We start from the raw sequence: 23,858 nt of genomic DNA, 5'->3' as shown, positions 1-23,858 counted from the left end.
TCCAGTGTCTCTATTTGAAATGAAAGAAATTCTGATTATAAACTGCGTTTGTTCCAGCAAGGGAAACAATTTCCCAGCAAAATGTTAATCAATGTATAAACAGCATAAAGGTGTCATCATGCCTGATGTTTTAATGTTTTTGGTTTGTTTCATCTGCTTTCTTTCTCTTTTATCATGCTATAAGCTGTAATAATGATATGTGTTTGGCTTTAAACTTGTTTTAAATGTTCTGGATGAACCTGTGATGTAATGTTTAGGTTTTCGTTGAGAAAAGAATCACAAATCATGTTCCATCTTACATGTTCTGTTTATTGTATAAAGCCAAAATGCAGGACTCAGGAAAGACTCTTATTACTACATACCTTTCAAAGCTACCCATATTCAAACTAACAAAATATTGGCTTACAGCTGGACAATTACATTTACACTAGTGGCCTGAACACACTCAGCCACTATAAATTCACAACCAAGACGATGGCTATTAAAGGGATAGTTCACCCAAAAATAAAAATACTGTGATAATTTCCTCTCCCTCATGTTGTTTTAAACCTGTATGAGTTTCTTTATTCTATTGAACACAAAAGAAGATAATTTGATAAATGATATTAAAAGTGCTCTAAGCGAATTAACGTGTTTTAGACCATAAAACATTTTTTGTTACATACAGCAAACATCTCCTCACTATCTGCTTGCTGCCTGTCCGCTGATCAAACTGTAAAAAAACGCGATCAGCCCAGGCTTCACAAATGGCAATAACAACACAGTGGCCAAACCTAGCACCACAAAACAAAACAAAGTGTTCCAGCCAATAAACGACAAAAAGGATTTGGGGGTGGGGGTTGGGCACGTTCATGAAAGCACGGAAGGGAGGGGGAGGGGGAGGAGTCAGCTACGCTCCCTCTGTTTGAAAACAATTCAAACGTCAACAAAACTAACGTTTCGCAGATTCGCTTAGATCGCCTTTAACTACAACTGAAGGTAGAAAAACAAATAGTGGGGAAGTTAATGCGTACCGTCAACTGTGCTTACCATAATTCATCAAAATATCTTCTTTTGTGTTCAAAATTTTTGTGTGTGTTCGAAAAATAAATTTTTAAGTGTTGTCACCCTTTTTTAAGACAACTTAAAATAGTAGGTTGAATTGACTTGCAAAACTAATTTGTTTTAATTTCATGCTGCATTTTTCTATGGTGCAGAATAAAGAAACTCACAGTTTCACTACAACATGAGGGTGAGTAAATGATGACAAAATATTCATTTTTGGATGAACTATCCCTTTACCAAAAAGTTAATATTTTAAATTGAATGCAATAAATACAAAACTAAAAATCAGCATTATAAAAACATACTATAAAACCTAATCTAATAATTTATCATTCTTAATTTAAACTTAAAAAATTACACTTTTATATTTCAGACATTACAAACACCATAGTTTGACTAAAATAACAAATGTAAATGTTATTGCTCGCACAAGGGGCACAAAATCAAACTCATCTAAAACAGACCCATTTGTCGTTGAATCTTATTCCAACAACTCACATGGCATGTTTAAAGTTACTCAAAACCTTTAAAAGGTCTTTAAAAAGCATCTCTATGGAAGCACAATAGCATCTGTAAATAAAGCTAAATGGCTTTAATTCCTGAAAAACAGAGAGAGAAAAAACATTTAGTTTAGATTATTGCAGTCATAATGCATTAATAAATAGCAATTTTAAATAATTCACCCCAAAAAATGTTTAATGGCTTGTTTAAATCTAGCTCAGGTTGTTTCAAATAATAATCTTATGCGAAACACAAAAGGAGAACGTTGTTGTTGCTCTTTTCCATACAATGTGGATGGAGACCTAAGCTGTGAAGTATAGTAATACCTATAAACCAGCTTCAGTCTGTTTCTTTCATAAATCAAACAAATCGTTTAAGACTACAAACAAGCCCCATTCCTTTTAACTGCATGCACTTTTGAAACACTTTGGTAACATTCAACTGAAAGTCTCCTTCTTTGCCCCACAGAAGAAAAGTATAAGATTTGGAGTGAATTAACCCTTTATTGTGTAGATATGTTTACTCACCCAGTTATTATGCAATTTCGTGTTTGGATATAAATGCCAGTGTAAATGACATCACATCGCACAACATTATTGGAGTAATCTGACTCGGGCACCAGGTAGTCTGGATTGACTGTCACCTGCACAGCATAAGAAACGTCACCAATAGGATATCTTTTATAAACGAATGTCAATAAATCTTCAGCCAAGCTTGCATACCTTCAGAATGTAGTTCCCAGGAGGAACGTCTGTGATGTCAATCCATTGGCAGTCAATGTTTGCTGCGTACGTATCGTGGCAGCCTGGACTCAAACCCTTTAAACACAACATTTGAAATGTTTAAATCAAAGAGCACAAATACATCTCATTAGCATTGTGGAGTGAGTGACAACACATATATAGGTTTGTACCTGGGTGTGCGCAGTGCAGGCATATCGCCGGTGAATTCCAGGATCGCAGCCTGTGTCCTCCAGACAGAAACTCGCCTTGTGTCCTTCAGCAACCTTCAGGCCGGTGTTGATGTCCAAGAGGTCATAGTTGCTGAATGCATCCATGCTGTGATAGTGTCTGTGAAATAAAGTTTGATCAAACTGATATTGCACTTCAGTAAGTAAGTACTCATAAGCATCCCTCATATTTAGGTATCCTACCGTCCCCGAAGAGTAAATCTTAGTTTTACTAGATATTTCTGGTAGAGCATTGGCAGTGCAAAAGTCATGGGTTTGATTCCCAAGTAGTCACTTTAGATAAAAAGGCATCTACCAAATGTAAATATTAAACCTTACTGTGTATGAGTTGGCACACAAGCACCAGTTAGCAACCACCTAGCAACCACCTGTAACACTTTAACAACCGCATAGCAAAATTTGAAAACCACCCACAACAGCAGAGAGTTTTAACCTCATCTGACGATATCAAAATCTTATTATGTATTGTTGCTAAATTATTGTTTTGATGATATAGGCCGTGTTTGATGTCGCTGTGAAATACACATACACCAAGTACCTATGTTAATTGGCATCCACAAACAACCCACAGGTAACATAATGAACAAGTATTGTAATAAATACTCACTGGTGACAGCTGTGCCACTCCCACTGATGTGTGGGTTTGACTGGCAGAAAGTCAGATGTTCCCATGTTTCTCACTTTCTGTGGGAACCGTAGAAGAACCCTGTAGTCGATGTCTCTCACTGTTGGTCTGTATGCTGACCTTTACGAAATAAAAGGTAGGGATGACACCATAAGTGCATGTTTAACAGGTCATAGCAGGTCACGCTCCCATTTACACAGAAGAACAGTTGAAATACATTCAAATTAGGTTAAAAAATCCTAACAATTTATTTTATTAAAAACCTTATACAAATGATTATTTTCAAAATAATTTATACTTAAATCACACCTAAAATGTATTTGCATTATAAACTAATCATCAGATAGCTCAGTGCTAGAGCCTTGCGTTAGCAGAGCAAAAAAGGTGATGGGTTTGAACCCAGGGAATACACATGACGTACTGATAAAAAAATGTGTACCTTGTAATGCACTGTAAGTAACTTTGTATAAAAGCGTCTGCCAAACGCACAAATGTAACTATAGGCATGTTCCACACCTTTGACTACAATGGTAGTCACCTTTTGACACTTTTTTTTTGGTTTTCTACATTAATTCTAAAACATGCTGAATTGTTTCAACCCAAGGTTGGGTTAAATATGGACTTTTTCTATGTGAAATTATTTGGTTAGTCTATATTTTACTCAAATATGGGTTGAAACGACACATACTTTTAAATGCGTTAAATGTTAAGTTGTATTCACCGCGCTAAGCAGTTCTCCTCCGCCGCGCACCGAAGCGCGTACATCTGGACGCGCTGGATGTAGGAGCCCGCCTGGATCGAATACGGGTCTGGTACGAGGTCTGGAAGACCTGCAGACGAACACAAGATAATTATAGTCACTATAAGTCTCATAACTTCAAAAGCGTCTCTAAAATGCCTAAAGAGAATTCGCCATTTGCGCACAACTCACCGTTGTGGAAATATCTGGTACCATACCCGGTGCCAGGCGGGGGACTACGGGGAATGACTGCTCTTGCACTGCCTGGATAAATGTTGTAGAAAATCGTATTCCTGTGTCTTGAATCGTCTGCCATATTGCCAGTTGTTACTTCCTGCTCTGTCGGAACATTTGAAACAGGCGCTCTGGTGAGACTCATCTCGTTTGCAACATCAGAGTTTGGCAAAGTGTTGGAGTTCTCAGTTGGCGCAGGTAGCTGTTGGATATCGGCACCAGACGATGCTCTCCTTGCGTGATTTCCACCCTGTACACCAGGGCCTGAAGATTCCGCAAGAATGGTCCCGTTAGCTCTGGTTCCTGGAGGACCCCTGGCCCTTTGACGCAACTGCACTTGCCTGGCACCAGGTGCGCGACTGTTGGCCACTACATACTGCATGCTGTCCGGTCCCTGATGCGCGGTAGTGCCGCTGTCCGGCGCAGAATTTGATGCGCCCGTGGGCATATGCACTGTCCTCTCACGCATAGCATTTCCGTTGCTGCTCAGAAAAACTCTGGATTGTCTTCTGGACGGCACCGGTGCTTGATACTCTGACCCGGTGCTCATTAAACTGAACACCTGACCGTTATTCACCCACTGGAATCGGTTCCTCCAGGGCGCAGCTTGCTGCGCGTTAATGAAATTATTCAGACATTGAAATAAATATAAAAACAAAGTCAATTTGGACATCTTAGGATACATTTCGAAACGGCACAAAAAACTAAAATGGTATCCCCAGTTGTTCCTCTGGAAACCGCGTCTCTCCAAGTGGATGTGGGAATCTGGAGTGCGTCAGCGGCATAGTCCGAATTTTCCAAAGTCACTTGAATCAGCCTGAAACCCACCGGACGGAGACATTTATCACAGTGTTAGAGTTTACTTGCGCATGCACAGTCAGGATTTACTATGGAATAATGTCTGTTAACTCTTTCCTCCCCGGGCTCAGGCTCACAAAGTTACATTTTCTGACACTTTCCCCAGATTAGGGTCAGACGTGTGTCCCTTTTATTGAATAATATTTATCACAATTAATCATAACTGTTCCCATTTTTTAAGTAGTGTATGTTATTTGATTATCTTTTTTGGATTTAAAAGTTATAACAGGAAAAAGTGTTTTTAATAGTTAAAAATGTTAAACTGATCTCTGTGAGTTTATACTGGTAATATGTTGGCTCAGATGGAAACAATTTGTGCTATTCCAGCAGATTTTTAGATTGCCCTTACTTTTATCCATAAGGTTAAAAAGAAAGTTATTTTATAGAACTGGAAAATCAAAAACACTTATTTACGGAGTTTAAATAAAAAAGTGGTTTAAAAAAGTGGTAAAATAGGACACTTAACATCATTATCATTGTAACTTGACAAATCTCATGACCTGAAGGATTATTTTTAATAATAATAAAATAATTAAAATGTAAACGTTTAATACAATTAATTTTACATTTGATTCTGTTGTCACAAGTAGCATACGCCTTATGAAAATCAACCATGGATTTATCATAAAAGTATAGTTATTTTGTTTTTGGTTAATTATTATTTTTATAATATAAAATAAATACTGTGAAACGCAATGCGTGGTTACCTATAGTTCTCCTACAAATACCATAAAAAAAACTTATAAATACATTTAGTTTGTTTTGGCGTAGTGTGCTTACTTATTTTGAGACTCGTGGATTCCCTTAAGATGTATCATCATTGTAATGCACGAGCGACTTCTAAGCTTTTGAATGGCTCTCGCGTTACTTTGATGTCAAGCGCCTGTCGGTCTGCGCGGCCCCGCATCAATTCGAACGCACCCGATCACTGCTCCACATGTTAAAGGGATAGTTCACCCAAAAAATGAAAATTCTGTCATCATTTACTCACTCTCATGTTGTTAAAAACCTGCATAAATGACTTTATTCTTTTTTCCTACTATGGAAGTGAATGGGGTCCATGAACGGTTTGGTTACAAACATTTCTCAAAATATATTCCTTTGTGTTCATCAGAACAAAAAAAATTATGCAGGTTGGTAACAACATGAGGGTGAGGAAATGATGACAGAATTTTCATTTTTGGCTGAACTATCCCTTTAAGCTGCACTTTGATGTCCACAAGATGGCAGTAATCACCTACCATAATGACTGCAACCCCGATGTGCCTCTGTTTAAAATGTATATACTGTAGGCCTACTGGTGGAAAAGGGTAAAACAGAATCACTGCGCATTAATCATTTGTTCATGCTGGGACCTCATGTATGTGCACAAGATCTGCGCACTGTGCACTGTAGTCTTATTTACTTCATATGTTTTAGTTCAGATAAAGTTTTTATTAATGTGAAAACCTTTGTTGACTTCAGCAAAAAAAAAAAAAAAAAAAAATATATATATATATATATATATATAAGCCTATATATAAATGAAGAGTTTCTATTTTATTTTCAGAAATCTCGTTTTTTGGTTGTGCATTCCAATTAATATCAATTCAACTGCAGTTGGTTTGTTTTGATTTAAACCTTCATAACTTAAAAAATACAGCTAAGTAGCAACATAAAACAAAATAATAACATAATAATAAACATGTTTTGACAAAAATGTTAAAAACGGAGTTATCTCGTTTTGCAACGAAACTCTTCATATATATATATTATTGGTTTTATATCGAAGGTATTTCGCTCAACTCTTTACAACCAATCGTTTTCTTATAGAAAATGCTAAACGTAAAATCCCTGCGCGTGACACTCCTGTCCGCGCGGCTCGAATTTCATTTACACAGCGGGGAAATTACAGCTTGGACTTTGAATGCCAAATAGGGCAAGATCTGTTCATAGACTCATTGTGACACCACTAGCAAAAATAGATCCGATTCGATGTGGAAACGCCCCTTGCATCAGACTCTATAAGACCACAGAGACCTGTGAATCTGTTTCGCCACAAGACACTCACTACCCTCAGCCGAAGATACTAAGATACAGTTTAGACAGTAAGTATAAACATTACATTGAGTCTTTTAAAGCGTAGCCTACTTGTGTGTATAAAAGTGCAAAATGTATAAAAACAATCACAACCGTTGCTTCCACCGGTTTGGACATTTTGTGTAATATTGAAATAAAATCTCAATGTCTTTGGCGCACCTGCTTGTTTGTCACTGGTTTGTAAAATAAAATCTTCCCCGTGTTTCCTCCCGATACAAACTAATGCTGCTACGCTTTGAAATTATTTCATTCGTAAATCTAGGTGTCCAGAGCCGCACTGATCTTTGTGTGATTTGTGAAGATGGCCTTTAATGGTTTGAGCACAAGATATCCCAAAAGGAATATAAATATTCACACACCCGTGTGCCACGTAAAGAAAAATACTCTTCATGGAATTACCATCTAAATGATAGTCCCTAAAATTAGGGCTGAAGGTCACCTTTACACATTTACTTCTGATGGCGAGAAAACAGGTGAGGAATGCCTTTTTGCCTTTCAAGGAGCTGTTCTACTCAAACGACCTTGTAAATCATGGAATATGTAAAATGCTTGGGATAAAAGTGGGAGTGAATCGCATAAAATGGATATACATGGAAGAATAAAACAACAATGTTCAAGATGTACAAATTGTTTATTCATCTCATTTTGACGTGCGCATCTGTGTGCGTAAAAACGCGCGTCTCCAAATGCGCACCAGAAACACAACAGCGCTCCAATGCGCCACTGAATGCTTTTTGCTATCAAATTGTAATTGTAGCACAAAATAGGTCTTAGGTTTTTTTAGGATAAAACTGTATATGTAATTCAAAATATTTCCTTTGATATTTTTGTCCCTCGGTAATAAGAGCTTATCTGAGGTGTTGGTTTAGGATGATCATTAAAATGAATAAAACAAGAGTTTAACTATAAAATTCTGGCTGAAGTAGTTTGCTGGTCTGATTTTAACTAGCTGGTCTTCTAGCCAGACAGGCTAATAACTGTCCACCCCCAAAATAACTATCCAGCATCAATAGACACCACTGTAGTTGCTTTTTTAGCAAAGGCATAATCAGGAAATATCCTGTGATGATTTTTACTTGGTAAGTGGCCTGATTTACCTGGAAAAAGTAGGGTGGTCATAAAACATATTCATTTCACACCATTGACAACATGTTTTTATGATTGCATGTCTACTTTGAGATATGAGTCCAACATATGTCTGTTGCAGATTAAAAATCACCCCATGGCCTAAATTCCACAAGATGTGTTGACACATGTCTCCAAAAGAAAATCCTTCACAGACACATCTAAATATATAAATACGTATAATTCTCATAAATGGGAACATGTCTTGTTCGGTCACACAAGGGGATCTATTTGCCTGTGTTAACATGGCCAGCTATTAACACGAGACTCTTAATATGAGATGCTTATCTGGTGAAACTAAAAATAAATTGTGCTCTCCACTTAGTAATAGAAGAAGATGTGCTGTGGGTCTTATCTAAAAGTAGACACACATTTAGCACAACACACATTAAATAATAAGAGATATCAGTTATCAAAGACAAATATTATAAGTGTTTTAATGTGGAGATATATAACTCATAAATCTTAGTTTAGAGTCAGACAATTCAAAGTTTTATAAATCTGTCAATAGATTTTGTGCATAAATACATTTGGTCAAGATGCTGTAAATAAACTCTCTAAATGAGTTAGGATAACACACATGAAATTAGCTACAGTACATAAAAGAATGACATTGCTTTAATTGCTGGAAAGTCTCTGACAGCTAGAGAAATGATACTGTTATCTAACATATGCGTGAAATGTTTCTCGCACATTTACAGCTGCCTGTGGAACAGCATGTGTCTCTAGTCAACAATCTCAGTTATGAGGGTGTGTGAAAACATATTCACCCCATAAAAAATACCTTGCATACATCACTTCCTGAAGGGTCATGTGACGTAAACAGTTAGAGGTGATATAATATTTACCATATAAATTACAGTAAACCTTTATGAATGAAGTAGCCAATGTTTGCTTGCTTCATTTAATTTCCATGTACGACTTCATATAGAGGTCAGATAAGCCCATGCTTTGAAACTATACAATGTGTTCTTGTAGTTAATTTACATCTATGCAGTTAACAAACACTTTTGTCTAAAGCAACTTCCTGTGCATTACAAGGTTGCATTTTTATCACCTCTCGTTCTCCGGGGATCGAACCCATGACCTTTTACACTGCTACCTCAATGTTCTCCTACTGAGCTATACAGGAGGGCAGCTGGTGGAGCTTAATAGCAACTCAAAGGTCATGAGGTTGATTTCCAGGAAACACAGTTACTGATAAATGTCATGTGGAGCTTGCACACGGAAGTCGCTTTTGATAAAAGCATTTCACAAATGCATAAATGTAAATGATTGCTGTCAGTTTTCTTGAAAATATGGAATGAAGCTTAAAAGAACTGGAGAAACTAGCATTGTCCTGTATAGGACAAGGCACATTGGACATGTCCTCTAACACACCTTGGTGTAATATTTCTAAATTCCGAATAGAAATGCACATCAATCCGCAAGTCTGTTCGTGACTTTCTCCTATTTTAACTGAAATAGAGCGAAACTTGATCTGCGTCTCCGCTACCTTTTTTGGTGTCTGTGACAAACCTTGACGTTAGAGACGTTCTCACCTTTCCCCCAGCCCGACCTCGTGGACCAGGCACATGGCCAAGACTCAGTGCTTCAGTGTGACTTGGCTGTGAGTGGGCAGAACTGATTAGAGATCAGAGGGTACACATCTATTTAGATTGCACACTATTCCTCTTGACACTGAAGGTATGCCATCTAAATTTAAGTCCTCACGCCCAGCTGACACACACAGTCAACGTGTCTAATCTCCTGACAATGCGTCATATAAGAAGCCCACGTGACACAATACAGCAACGCACTTTTTACATCGCATTACAACTCTAGGGAGAAAACACAATAATAATATTTAAATCATTCATATTACTAATACATTTAATGGGAAATATTTTCAAGTGTATTTCTAATTGAGACATAATAAAAAAACAGCCATATCCATTTCTGGATATGTTTGCTAAACATGTAAGATTGAAATCAATATTTTGTCTGGTGTGTCTGGAAATATTTGTCAGCTCTTAAAAGTGCAACTATAAAGGACACATAGCCCGTTGGAGAAATGCCATTGGCTCAATGTGGATTTGTATCATTTACATTTATATGAAAATCTGGAATCTGAGGTTACTAGATTGACAATGCCATTATCCAAATAAAGTCCTCGACAACTGCATCTACTCACAAAAATAAAGTTTTGATATATTTACGGTAGGAAATTTACAAAATATCTTCATGGATCATGATCTTTACATAATATCTCAATGATTTTTGTCATAAAAGAATGAATATATTTGTGACTCATACAATGTATTGTTGGCTATCACTACAAATATACTCGTGCGTCTTAAGATCCAGGGTCACATATCATGTATCAAGCATTTTGAATGTGCACCTGTTGATATTATGTAATGATATTTACATTGATGAAATTTAGTATGGTAGATCTACTATTGTTTACTTCTTTGAATTAATTGATATGCTTTTATTTTTCTCTTTATATTAAAAGTGCCTGCTATGAACCAAAAATGCTGTTGTTGTTTTTTTTTTTAATGTCTTTCTCATGAAGTTTTTATCAGACACTTTTTTAAAAGTCATTTAGAGCTGTAAATTTCTCTTTAAGTCAGAAAATAATGTTATACATAAAATCTCCTGCAAAACCAGGGTGCAATGATTTTCATTTTGTTATATTTACATTTTGGCATTTAACAGAAGATTTTTTTCAAAGCAAATTACAAAAGTGAGGAAGGAAACCAAGCAAGCTGTCATTGGAAGGCAATAATGAAATGTGTTATATAAAGTTACTTTCAGCTTAATGGAACTATATTCCTTTACAAGAAATGGTGTGTCATATTTTCTGATGGTTTTTGAAAAGCCAATTCAACATGAACATAAATATGCTAGACATGTTTAAATGTTTTTGGCTGAAATATTGCAGGATATGTTACAGAATATATATATATTTGTTTTAACTGTCCCTTATGGCAGCATAAATAATGTCAAAAAGCCATCACTAATTCACTAATTGTTCAAAGACACCAGCGTTTTATTAACTACAGTACATACAGGGTACACGCTTAGAACGAATGTGTAAAAAACAACACATTAAGTGTTGATTCTGGGACAACACACTAAATATGTTGTCCTAGAATCCACCCATCTTTGGGTTATTATTGAAACAACACATTTAACACAACTTGTGTTATATTTTAACACAAAATCAACACAAAATGACACATAGGGCCCTATTTTGACGATCTAAGTGCATTGTCTAAAGTGCACAGCGCAACGTCTAAATGGGCGTGTCCGAATCCACTTTTGCTAATTTAACGATGGGAAAAATGGTTTGTGCGCTTGGTCGAAAAGGGTTGGTCCTATTGTAATGGGAGTATTTTGGGCGTAACGTGCAATAAACCAATTAGAGTCTCAGCTCTCATCCCCTTTAAAAGCCAGTTGCGCTGGCGCTATGTCTCCCTATTTAGATGACCGACTTTAAAAAAGCAGGCTTTTAATTGCTTTAAATGTATGGCTATCCAAAATCATCAAAAAATAATTTACAAGTATGTAAGAAAAGGTTTGTACTCTAAAAATACTTTATTTGTAACAAACAGGAGATAAAAAATTTACGAACGGCTCTCTGCACATTTCAGCACTTTGACAGCGTCATGAGTTTTTTGAAGCATTACTTAAAAATGTTTCTCATCTCATCATATCCACAGGTACAGAGTCATCATATACAATAAATCCCTGAGGTAGCATTTAAAAAAAACATTTAAAAACAGATGCATTTGTTTAAAGCAAAGCATTTATTTACTTACCAGGGACACGTTCTATCTCACACCGGTGCGCAACGTTTTTCTACGGTTTCCGGGTTGAACGACATGTTTCCTGGAAACGGTGTGCAACGGCATGCAACAGGTTTTAGATGCGTTTTCTCTTGTTTGGTGGGTGTGTCAGAAATGTCGGCCCAATCAGCGGCAAGATGTATAAAATCACGCGGTAGTAAAGAGACAGCTCGCTCAATGGGTTCAAGTTGGGATTTTGGCCTTCATTTTGGACGGCAAGGTCAGTGACTGTAACATCGAGGGTATTTTACAGTATTAAACACACATTTATAACGATTTCATCAGGCTTCAGAAACATTTAAAAAAGAACACAAAGAATGGCCTCTCAGCTACCGTAGTTGCAACTCTTGCGTCATCACAACAAAGTGTTCAAAGCATCACCGTTTCTGTTTAATAAACGTTGTGCAACATTTTGTCGGGGCTGAACGCAGCCCAGGCTACATATGAAGCAACTCTTTGCGCCTTCTAACGTCTCATAATCGGTCCTCATTTATGTCCAAGAGACTCAATAATAATCTTTTACATTCAATCCTTTAATCTTTCATATTTAAAAGCTTTTTTGTGCTGCTGCGCATTCATGTATGTGATAAGCAAACCAGCGTTGTCCTTCTGCTTATAGGCGTATATTACTAATGCGTTCTTTAAATAACTAAAAACACATTGTGCCATTGACTTTAGACTTTAGAGCAGGTTTTTGTTGGTCAATGGCGTAGTCTATTTTAGTTGCCTCAAAATAGCAACGGCCAACAATGCACCTGAACACACCTCGTTTTCAGACCAGAACGCCCATGGGCGCAAAAGGGGGCGCAAATGCATTTGCTATTTAAACAACGTGGCTCTAAACGTGAAAATTATCATTGCGCAGGGTGGAAACTAGCGAAAGACACATTAGAGCCCATAATGTGTTAAAAGCTTAATGCACAAAGATGTGTAAATCCCTTCTAAGAGTATACACTGATGTTAATCATCATGATCTTCTGCATTATGGTCTTTGTGTGATTTACTGTTTTCTACATAAAAATCATCAAACAAAGAACATTCTGTAAAAATATAACCATGATATCTTTAATATTGATTAAGGTCATGTCAAAGATTGAAATCAATGTTGAAAATAAACTTTATTTCATCTTTAAATAATGCAACTTATACTGGATTTCACAGACAGAGTCACAAATGCTATGATGACCAAAAACTGCAACATTCTTAGTTACATTTGTTTTTATTTATTTTTGTCTTACAGCTTTTAAGGGTTTGTTGAAAAACATGCATAAAAGTAATATATGCATTGTGAGTTTAATTGTTTATGTGCTTTGAATATACTTTAATAAAGTGTGATTGATAAATACTGTACAAGTGTGATGATCTACAGTACATGAATTTGAGTTGTCTAATGCATTAAGTACATTAGCTTTAAAGACAAAAAACGGATGAAGTTACCAAATAAGTATGCAATACTTTATATGAACAGATAATACAGTCCAGAAATTTTACAAGATGATTAACACCAATGAAGAAAACCCAAATAATACAGTGTGTTAAATATTTTTTGCATTTGTGATTTAGCTTTAAGTCAAAGTAAACTGAAAATAAAGTCTTAACAGGCATACAGTGTTCGTCTCTGGCAGTCCAGAGAGTAATGAGTTTTTAATAAAGTTATTCAGATCAATACAAAATTCTAGGCTTTTGCCATCAGTTGTAAAATAAGTTAATATTTTATCATATTTACAGCAGCAGATGGCATATCTACTATAATGCTATTTACAATTCTATACACAAACATCTTCATGTTAACAGCAGATGCTGAAAGAGAAAGAGACAAAGAGATATAAAACACTTATTGTGATGATAATGATTTAGAAATAAATAAAACGTTTCTTACCTATAAAATATTCAACAGTGCGTTCTGAATGTCTTCATAAACATTGTTGTAGATCTCACCTTTGGATTTCATCCCATCCAGATAGTCTACAGACACAAATTGAAGCGGGTGTTAATAAACAAATTAAATATGAACTTGGCTGTATGAGTTTGGTGACTTACGGATATCAAGGTTGTTATTCTCCATCTCTTTTCTATATTTCAAGTACATGGGCCAAACATGGCCGTCAAACAGACCAGGAGGGTCAGGAACGGTGTAGGTTCTCATACTGAAAGAAAAAAACATCTTTGTCCGTAAATCTGTTCTTTTCCAAACATCTGATCTTTTAGAAAGAAATCTCACCTTCTTCTCCTTTTGCACTCCTCGTATGGAATGGTCACATAGTAACACTTGCTGTAGACATCAAGCAAAGGCCTGTAGAGTCAAACCAGAAACAATACAACTTTACAGGCGCATCGTATGGAAAGATCCTGAGCCGATAAGACTCGCTGCCAATGATCTGCACCAAAACCAAACAACCTACTTGTAGTTATAAAGCAGAAATCCCTCCACAATAAGGATGTGGATCTCACTTTGATGAGGGTCTGAGCCATCTTGGATGGCTGAAACGGTGACGCCATGGGAGCGGGCGAACTTGACCGGGTTCTCGATCCATCCCTTAACCGTGTTCACCATAGCATCCATATCTAAGGAGGTCATCACTACACAAGGACGACAGGAAAGAGAAGACGTGTCTCACATGCCAGAACAATGGAAATATGAAAGTAAGACATCACGCTTTCAATCTTTGTTTAATTTAGTTCCTTTTCTGTCTTTAGGGATGTTAATAGTTGAGTCATATTTGCACTACCGGGCAAACGTTTGGAAACACTTACTTTAAACGTTACTACCATTTCTATAACTATCATAATTTAAGACATTATAGAAAAATACTAAATTTAAACTTTATAATTATGTAGTAACCAAAAACTGCCTTCATGTAACAAACTTGAAGGAATTGAAACAGTTCGTCTAAGTGTGTCCAAACGTTTGCCTTGTAAGAGAAAGTTTTGCAGGGTTTACAAAAAAATCAAACATGGAAAAGTGGGAATACATTACTGTTTCTCTTCCCACAGCGAAAGCCATTCTTACCATCCCACTGTTTAAAGCCGTCGTCCCCGACCTCTATTTGATCTTGGGGCTGCAATAACAGTGACCAATAAAACAAAAGGTGCAGATCGCTCACGCAGTGCTGGTCCCACCTGGACATGTGACGCCAAGCCCTCAGGCTACAGTAATATCATCTTCAATTTGAGTCATGTGTTAACCCCATCATGAGGGGAACATTTGACTTCTTTTCTCCTAGTGTACTGCAATTATTTTACTGAAATATCTCTACAAGCATGTTGCCAATGAGATATCTAAAGCTTTGATGACAGTTAGGAATGTGTGTGTGTATGCAGTTATCTGCAGCTAGCCTATATGAGTATGAGAGTATTTGTGCCTTTAGTGTTGGTGAAGGCTAGCCAGATCTTATTCCATGCCATATAGTGATGAATACATGACCCAAGAGCATCATATTAGTGAAATTAGGAGTTTAATGAGGCAAATGAATGCCTGCTAGACTGGATGGAATCTTAGGAGCATTAGTAGGCATTCATTTGTTGTGTTTGAGGTTGGCTGCCCAGGAGAACACCAGCATAGGAACCACATACAATAAAAAGAACCCCTACATGTCCTATACCTGCTGTATATACATTATAGTATTATAGACTGTGATAATAACTATACTTAATATCTACTTAATAACTTTAAAGTCTTCTATCCATACCTTGAAGAAATCATCTTGATGTACTACACAACAGTTTGGTAAAGTCTTTAAAAGTCTATTCGTCAACGTTGTCTTCCCTCCATTTGTCACGCTGTAAACGACACATGACAGACATTAAACGATGACATCATGCAATAGATCGCACATCATCTAAAGATCAAAGGCAACACTTACCCTCCAATTCCAATGATAAACTTCATTGTTGGTCTTCTTGTATTTGTCAATATAGTCGGGAATGCTGTCGGTGTGTCTCTCTCCCAGAGTCTACCTCTCTACTATTTCATTGATGGATTTGTCTTTCGCCTTCAATATATATACGCGAGCCGCCGACGTCACGAAGACGCTGATGACACGCCGATTACGCCACTCTCAAGGAACCAATCACCGGCGATCGCTCTGGGCCAATCGGCGCTTCACTCTTCTAGTTAGATTTACATGAGGGGTGCGGTCCAGCGATGCAGCTGTCGCGTTCTGTCTGTCTGCGTGATGGGGCAGGTCGAGTCAACCGGGGGCATCTCATAGAGGGCAATTAAAGACTGGAAATAAACCGTCAACCCACGCCAGTGGAATTCATTACCATAACTTACTCATTTTAAAATAAAACAACAACATTTAAAACACATAATACACACGACAGTTCTGTTTACAAATATATATTAATAAATTAAAGCACGAGCGAGTTTATCACGTGGTTTAGGGACTTTACCCTGTAACTTACCCGGTTTAATCCAATTTGATTCGCTTTGTTGTTGTAAAACATATAACAAGTCAACAATAAATGTTCAATAAATATTTAGATTCATAATTAAATAAAAAATTCTTTTTTATCATGTTTATAAAAATCATTTAAAGTATAAAATAAATAAACAATAATTTTTTTAATTATTCGCTTATTTCTTTCTTTTTATTTAATTTGTGTGATTGCTGTGCTCAAACATATATGACAAAAAATTCTGGTCATGATTTGGATTGATTCTATAATTTTTTTAAATTACATTCCCAAATAGCGGTACAATTTACATTATAGTGCAATATGGTATTTTGTAGTCTGAAGAATTGTGTTTTATTGTAGTGATACAATGTTTATTGTCAGACATTGCCACACTATGCACTTTTGCTGATTGTATGACACGACATCAGGTCTATGACAAATTGTGTTCTTGAGGTTGCTGATATCTTTTTTTAACATCATATCTACCCTCATTTCCTCTGGGAACTGCAGTCTGAACAGCATCCAACATGTGATAATTCAACAGTATCATCAAGTACATGTGTATGTGCCAATCTGATATTTCAAACTGGAGAGATCCTGTTGACTCTAAAAACTTTTTCTGTTTCATCAGAGCTGTTTTTGTCCTATAGTAGCTTCTGCAATTTAATTCATGTCTGTTAGTAGTAATGTATGTATTATGTACGTACTTAAAATCAACACATGTGGCTGTAGGTCACATAGCCAAAGTCTGAATGGTCACATGCTATTAAAGACACTTGACCGTTCTATAATAAATTGTTTCCAATTACTTGACTCCTTAAATTTGGCACATGGTAAGGGAACCATTTTCCTAGTGTGGGGTGAAAAGTTCCACACTAAAACAGCTCATGTAGATGTGGCTTAGTGCTATATTTGGCATGATGTGTGTGTGACCATGAAACAAACGCTTCTGATGCAACTAACAAATACCAGACAAGTTAAACTCTTAGACAGCCAACAAACTACTCCATCACCACAACAAAACCCAATACCTTCATCCACAGCATCATAGGTGCGATCCTGACACAACCCAACAAAAAATGTTACTTTTAAAAGATGTCTACTACCTGTCCAAACACTGCAGGCTAAAACCACATTGTAAAACTTTTTGTTGTATCAACTCAGATTTACGTCTTTTTAACTTACTATTATTTATTTTGACATGAGATGAGCTTATAAAATGAAGTTGACATATTTTATTTTATAAGTTATAACAACGTACCTCTTGTCAAAATAATAATAGTACGTTAAAATGACTTGTAAATATATGGAGCCCCTAAGGGGACATGGAGCAAAAATTAAATAAAGTTTAGTTTCGCGTGCGCAGGTGAGACTATCGTGTGCGCACCTGAAACTATCGAGTTTAGTTTCGCGTGCACACGTGAAACTATCGCGTGCTCACGTGAAATTTTCACGTGCGGCATGAAAGTTTCACGTGCGCATGCGAAAGTTTCACGTGAGCACGCAAAACTAAACTTTAAAAAAAATTCTGCACCTGAAGGTTTCGCGTGAGCACATCAACTTTAGATTTTTTTTACTCCAATGTCACCTAAGGGGCTCGGTATGATCTGAGTTGATAAAACAAAAATATTCTGCAAAGAATTGCTTACAGTGAAGGCGAAATTTGGGCTAACGGTAAAAATTTAACAGACGTCTAACCAAATGAAATCTAAATAAAATAAAATAATGAAAGCCAACACCTTGTACTCAATGCAGTGTAGCAAAATGCAGCAGTATTGTCAAATTAAAGCAACACTATGTAGTTTTTTACCTTTAAATAATGTCTCTAAAATGATTTCAGTGATAGAACAACTTTTAACTGGACAAATTGTACTGTTGCTGCAACCTGAGCAGCCTCCTAGCTGCTACAAGCACACTCTGAAAGTGGCAGAGGAGGGTAGGAAACACAGCCCCGCCCCTCCCCCTGCCTGCAGAAGAGTGTCTGATACCAGGCACTGTTGCGCTTTTCAACCACATGGGGGAGCTGTTAGTCATTTTTACATGGAAACTACATAGTGTTGCTTTAACATAGAATTTTAAGTTTTAACAAATAAAAAGTTGTTTTTATTAATTATGTCAACTTATTGTCAAAACTTAAAATAGTCGGTTAAATTGACTTGCAAAACCAAGTTGTTTTAACTTATTGCTGATTTTTCTTACAGTGTGTTAACTTTATGATGAAATATCATACATATCATAGATTATTATAGCAAGAACGACATATATAGTTTGGCTAGAAGTGGGTTACTCATCAACTTAAAATGTTTCACCTAAAGTGAAAATAAACTTTTCGCTTTTTATAGTGTAGACAGTGAAATGCTTGCTAGAAAATATCCTCAATTGTGAGTTGAATATACCACTGTATGTGCTTCAGAGATACAATATTTTGTGTTATAGTCAGACAAGAATTTGCTTTAGTTTGTGTGCAGGAGAAGCCATCCTAGGACATGATATTAGTACAAGCGCTGTGCAGAATGTAATGACGAGTCCAACATCAGTTGTATTAACACAACAGTCAGGAAGTCTTTCCTAAATCTTATGACTGTCCAGTGACAGACCTGCTGTGACAGCTGCTTATGATGCACAACACAGGCGGCAGGTCAACCTTGAGTTGTTCAATTCAACAACATAATATTATACATATTAGAGAAACTCACAAATTTTTCTGCTTTTCAATTTTGTTCAGTCTGGATATTCACACAAAAACCAAAAATGCTTAACATTAAGCTTTTATTAAATGTTCACATCATCAGTATTAGTGACTCCTTCACTTATTGCACATTATATGATACAAATGATTTATACGCCGTGCGTTAAAAACAATCAGTTAAGGTACATTATACAATAATGTGGCAAAAATTACCCCCTCAGCACAAATATCAAGGCCTACAATAAGAATTCCTATTATTGGCCATTATACAGAGAATAAAATCAATACAGTTCTCCTGTACACCATCAATTTCTGTCTTCCTACCCATAGCTAACTAACTGTTTGTAGATAAACTATTTCCATATACTCATAAGGCTTTCTGAGGGGAGGGTTAATAAGCTCCGCCTCCTGTGATGTCACTTTGTGTTGGAAGCACACATGAGTTTGTACTCTAGTGTTGAATTACATACTTATGTACATGAACTTATTACAGTCAATTCAGAGGATGACATTCTGACCATATTTGTAATAGAAAACTATCATACAATTATTACTGTGGTACCCTGCATGCACGAAAAACCCGGAAGACTGACGGCATTTGCCAAAAGATCACATTTACTGGAATACTGCTTTTTTAAAATAAAATGTGTTCATTAACAGTGTAATGTCACATGGAAATGATATCAACTTTTATTTTTAACATCATCTGAATGCATTGTTTAATCATTTTATTTAAGAATAAACTAAAACCGTATGACTAAACACCACTTGCATGCATGCATCAGATGTACTGTTTTACACCATTTTAAAAAATATATTACAAGACCGTTGAATAAAAATAATGTGCATTTTACAGTGTGTAAGTTTTCTATTGCAAACATAGCCCTGACCTACATTACATTACATTATATTAACAAACCTCAGTTAAACAACAAACACAGGGGCTCAGTTAACTGCTGCCTGACACATTTGACCTCAAATTCAGAGCCACAGTATTTACAGGACAGAGTAATGTATGCATGATTTAAGATAACTTAAGATCTGAGCTTCTTTAAAGCAACCTATATTTGTGAGGCGATCGAAATCTTCAAGACTTGACCAGAAAAGACAGACATCTGTGTTAAAGACAGATATCCATGATGTTAAAATGATGATCTTGAGTAAATCCACAACTCACACCAGTAAGGGTGAATGTTAAAAAAGCAGATAAAACTGCTTTATCTACAAAAAAGTAAAATATGTTACTAAAGTGCAGGATCAAGATGTTACAAACATACCTGCAAGGGTTAAATGTAAAAAAACATTTTAACTCTAAAAGTTAATTTATAATAAAAGGCATATCAGTTCATTAATACATGGTTAAGAATTGTATTATATAAAAAAATTTGCCGTAATAAAAAAATAAAATGCTAGTGTATTGTTTCTCTTGAAGTCAGAATCTCAGTTATCTCAGGTAAACACACACCACTCAAACACACACGCAAGCACGCACGCACACACACACACAGGTTGCTTTAAAGGAACTTCATAAAGATCCTTCACAAGAAAACAGTGTAGCCTACTGTGAGCAGATTTCTTCAGTAAGAGATTACAAGTTATTTCATTACCTGCCATTACTGTTTAACATTATCCAACAGCTTGCATGACCTAGGTGACAATATCTTCAAAATAATATATTACAGAGGTGGACCAAGTTATTTGTATTTGATTTTAAACATTTTAAATACTGTCTTTTTCGTTGCAATAACATTTAGGGGAGAACCGGGGTGAAAGTAACAAAGTGATTTTCTCAGAGCTCTGACCAGTGACGGCTCGTGACTGCTCTTCCGAGGGGCGCAAATTCAAAGTGTTCGGAGTGTCATGTGTGTTGCTTGCGTTTTCAAAATATGTGTTTGTTGCATCATGTGTGACCCATGTGCATCACGTGTTTTGTCAAAATAAGTGCCTGCTGCACATGTGTCAAAACCATGTATGATAAAAGAGACGCTCACGTTCACAAACAGTCAACTCTTAATATGCATGAGATTATGCGAGTATCTGGCAAACATGAGCGTCTCTTTTATCATAAACCCTTTAGATGGGCACTTATTTTGACAAGACACGTGATGCACATAGGTTCATCGACGCGCCGAACACATATTTTGAAATTACGAACCACAAACATGATGGGCTACATACATGTTGTGATGAACTTCGCATCGAGCACCCTTATAAAAAGAAGTCACCGGCAGCCAATGGCTCTGACTACATTTGCATTTCAAAATATGACAGCACGCAACCCTTGACAGAGCTGACAAATATTGCGTTATTTCATAATTGTTTCCTACTGGTCCAGAAAGTGTTGTTTCTGGTTTCACGTGTGACAGCACTGATCAATCTACAGGTTATTTAGTGCTGTAACACATCCTAAAGTTATTCAGTATTAAAGTAAATCGGGTTTAAATGTAAGAAGTTCCTGTCGGGACGAAAGGAACACTTGCATTATTTTGAGAATTTATATTATCCTCATTTAATACATTTTAATTTTCATTATATTCAGACTGTTGAAAAACATGTTTTATTCTCAACAATTCAGGTTGCTGTTGAAACATTTGATGAAACTAAATGTTAAAATGAAAATGTAATTTCATTATTTTTTGCAAAGATAAATGACAAAATATGCTTGCAGCTACAAATAAACAAGGTCACATGTATATTTACTAAAAACAAGTGTAACACAAAAAATTGTGTTACTTTTGCCCACATGTATGTTACTTTCAAACTGTACCAGCTGACAGGCTCAAAAGTAACAATGCGAGAAATTAAAAGTGAAATTATACTAAAGCTGTTTTACATTTGATCAAAATTTCACCTGGGATTGATAGACCACACTTGTGAGTTATTGACCACAGCAAAAATATATCCCTGTCTAAAACATTAGCTTTTAAAATGATTTGAAATTTTTTATTTATGGCCCCGCTCTCCACTTCTGGTGTATCAGGCCCAATATGAACAGAAACATGATTTAAAAAAGTAAAGAGAGTTGATTCTGGTTTCATAACCTGCAAACTGCAGTGTTGTGTAACAGAATGAATCTCAGGGTTGTTAAAGTGGTTGGCAAGTTAAACCACCAAGACAAGAACAACTGATTAAAGTATAGTAGTCTTACTGGTTTGAACTTATGTCTTGGACAATAAAAAAAACACACACACATATTTTACATATGTACAACAAAAATACATATTTTAAGTATTAGACACAATGTTTGAGTTTGCACAGATGTTCCCCTTGAAAAACAAACAAGCATTGGAAAAGTTTGTTTCATTAGAGTCCAGTTTGTTTTCTCTCATGTTGTGATCTAGATTTAAAATGATTCAGGGAAAAAGGGTGACTGAGTGTTTATGGAAAATGTCACCGTGGACAGATGTTTGAAAAGCATCACTGTGTTTGCTTACAGATACATCTTTGGAAAATGTCACGCATAGATGTGTTCCTGTAAAACAAGACGTAAAGGTCATTTAATAAAATGAGGCAATATCGTTTAATATAAATATTACTTTGGGGACTGTTTCACGTTGCTAACTTTAATAAATTGTCGAAAAAAAAAACAAGAAAATATTTTGTCTAACAAATGAACCCTTAGTTTTATGCTATATTCCATTGTTTTCATGATAAGCACAATTCCCTCCAAACATACCTTAATGCAACGCAAAAAATAAATCAATAAAAATGACCTTAATTAAATATGCTTAACTGTGCATCAAAAGCCTTTTATAAGATTCATCTATATAATGACATGCAAATTTATCATTTAGATGACATTAAAAAATACTGCTGACTATGGGCCAGATTTTAAATGAGGGAAAATTAGTGTGAGAGCGCAATTCCAAAAAAGCATTGATGGAAGTGAAAATATCTGCGGGTAATTAAATAAAAACGTGCAAACTAAATAACACAGGCGCAACAGCTCATTTTCATAATGACCAACACAATCTACTAAGAGCAGCGCAAATTAGTGCAGGTTCGCAAATAAGCAGAGCCGATGCTCCTCAGGTGCGGGACATCTGATGCACTTGAGTTCGGCACTACAGACATCGCAGCTGAAAGGGTGTAACATCCCAGCTAACAAAGCCATACAGTAGTACACTGAAAAATTAAGAGTTACAAGATGTTTTGAAACACTTGGTATTGTGTGACTTTTCTCAGTGACTCCTCTAGCCAATTAAGATGAACATGGCTTGGCAATAATATGTTCCTCTGGCATTAAAAATAAATTGATATGTGTGGGGAACAAAAATCCTCTCCCTTTTACCATGCGCTCCCTGATGTCTGTGATGCCTCCTCCTATCAGCAACAATTGCAGCCATTAGAGCACATAGTTGCTTGAGACAGCTCAGAAACTCCTACAAATGCATATGCAATAATGTCAATCGAAAACATAACTAGACCACACCTTTTCAGTGCTAATTATCCACTGCGCATCTTTAGTAAATCCAGAACGTTTTTTATTTAACTATAAAACGATGGTTTGCGCTGGTGGTAGTTGATAGTAAATCAGGTCCCTAGTGTTTAAACACAATCCCACATCAGTGGACTAACAAACATTTGTGATATCTCATTGAGGCTGACGGTCAAGTTGGTGGACTCTGCCATCTGTACATACTTGACATATCAGACGAGTCACAGGGTCATTGAGTAAAGTGGAACCCATCACATCGACCGAGCGTGACAAGAGACGCATTCAAAAATAAATCAGAGGGGGGAGGTGAGAGGGGAATGTG

The 23,858-nt window shown here is 36.3% G+C and overlaps 3 protein-coding genes and 1 long non-coding RNA gene across 9 annotated transcripts in view; 1 reads left to right on the top strand and 3 right to left on the bottom strand.

Annotated features, from left to right (window-relative positions):
• Positions 1 to 342: 342 nt before the first annotated feature.
• On the bottom strand, positions 343 to 4,970 carry loxl5b (lysyl oxidase-like 5b). Its single transcript, XM_065276879.2, has 7 exons — positions 4,072 to 4,970; positions 3,862 to 3,970; positions 3,123 to 3,260; positions 2,459 to 2,615; positions 2,268 to 2,363; positions 2,073 to 2,188; positions 343 to 1,643 (listed from the first exon to the last, which is right to left on the bottom strand). The coding sequence occupies exons 1-7, from the start codon at positions 4,796 to 4,798 to the stop codon at positions 1,637 to 1,639; spliced, it is 1,350 nt and encodes a 449-aa protein (XP_065132951.1). The 5' UTR covers positions 4,799 to 4,970; the 3' UTR covers positions 343 to 1,636.
• A 2,007-nt stretch (positions 4,971 to 6,977) lies between these two features.
• Positions 6,978 to 10,704, top strand: LOC135767237 (uncharacterized). Its single transcript, XR_010541957.2, has 3 exons — positions 6,978 to 7,058; positions 7,313 to 10,323; positions 10,359 to 10,704. It is a non-coding gene; the product is annotated as an uncharacterized lncRNA (long non-coding RNA).
• A 2,514-nt stretch (positions 10,705 to 13,218) lies between these two features.
• On the bottom strand, positions 13,219 to 16,031 carry nmrk2 (nicotinamide riboside kinase 2). Of its 2 annotated transcripts, XM_065276903.1 has the most exons (8): positions 15,872 to 16,031; positions 15,698 to 15,788; positions 15,019 to 15,067; positions 14,411 to 14,588; positions 14,230 to 14,301; positions 14,049 to 14,155; positions 13,888 to 13,973; positions 13,219 to 13,808 (listed from the first exon to the last, which is right to left on the bottom strand). In XM_065276903.1, exons 1-7 carry the CDS (start codon positions 15,895 to 15,897, stop codon positions 13,888 to 13,890), a joined length of 609 nt encoding a protein of 202 aa, XP_065132975.1. In that variant the 5' UTR covers positions 15,898 to 16,031; the 3' UTR covers positions 13,219 to 13,808. The 2 variants fall into 2 exon arrangements, with proteins under 2 accessions (XP_065132975.1, XP_065132976.1); XM_065276904.2 differs by lacking the exon at positions 15,019 to 15,067 and having other exon boundaries at positions 15,872 to 15,921.
• Positions 16,032 to 19,181: 3,150 nt separating this feature from the next.
• The window catches only part of atcayb (ATCAY kinesin light chain interacting caytaxin b), a 28,532-nt gene continuing 23,855 nt past the window's right edge, over positions 19,182 to 23,858 (bottom strand). For 4 of the 5 annotated variants that reach the window (XM_065276894.1, XM_065276896.1, XM_065276897.1 and 1 more), the window contains exon 14: positions 19,182 to 22,570. The gene's annotated coding sequence lies outside the window, so the exon portion shown is untranslated. The remainder of the gene's footprint in view (positions 22,571 to 23,858) is intronic. The other variant, XR_010541954.1, reaches the window with a different exon arrangement.

The sequence above is a fragment of the Paramisgurnus dabryanus genome, chromosome 6 (genome assembly GCF_030506205.2).
Source record: "Paramisgurnus dabryanus chromosome 6, PD_genome_1.1, whole genome shotgun sequence".
Classification (NCBI taxonomy): domain Eukaryota; kingdom Metazoa; phylum Chordata; class Actinopteri; order Cypriniformes; family Cobitidae; genus Paramisgurnus; species Paramisgurnus dabryanus.
The sequence above is the reverse complement of the archived record's forward strand: the minus strand, read 5'-3'. Positions and strand labels throughout refer to the sequence as shown.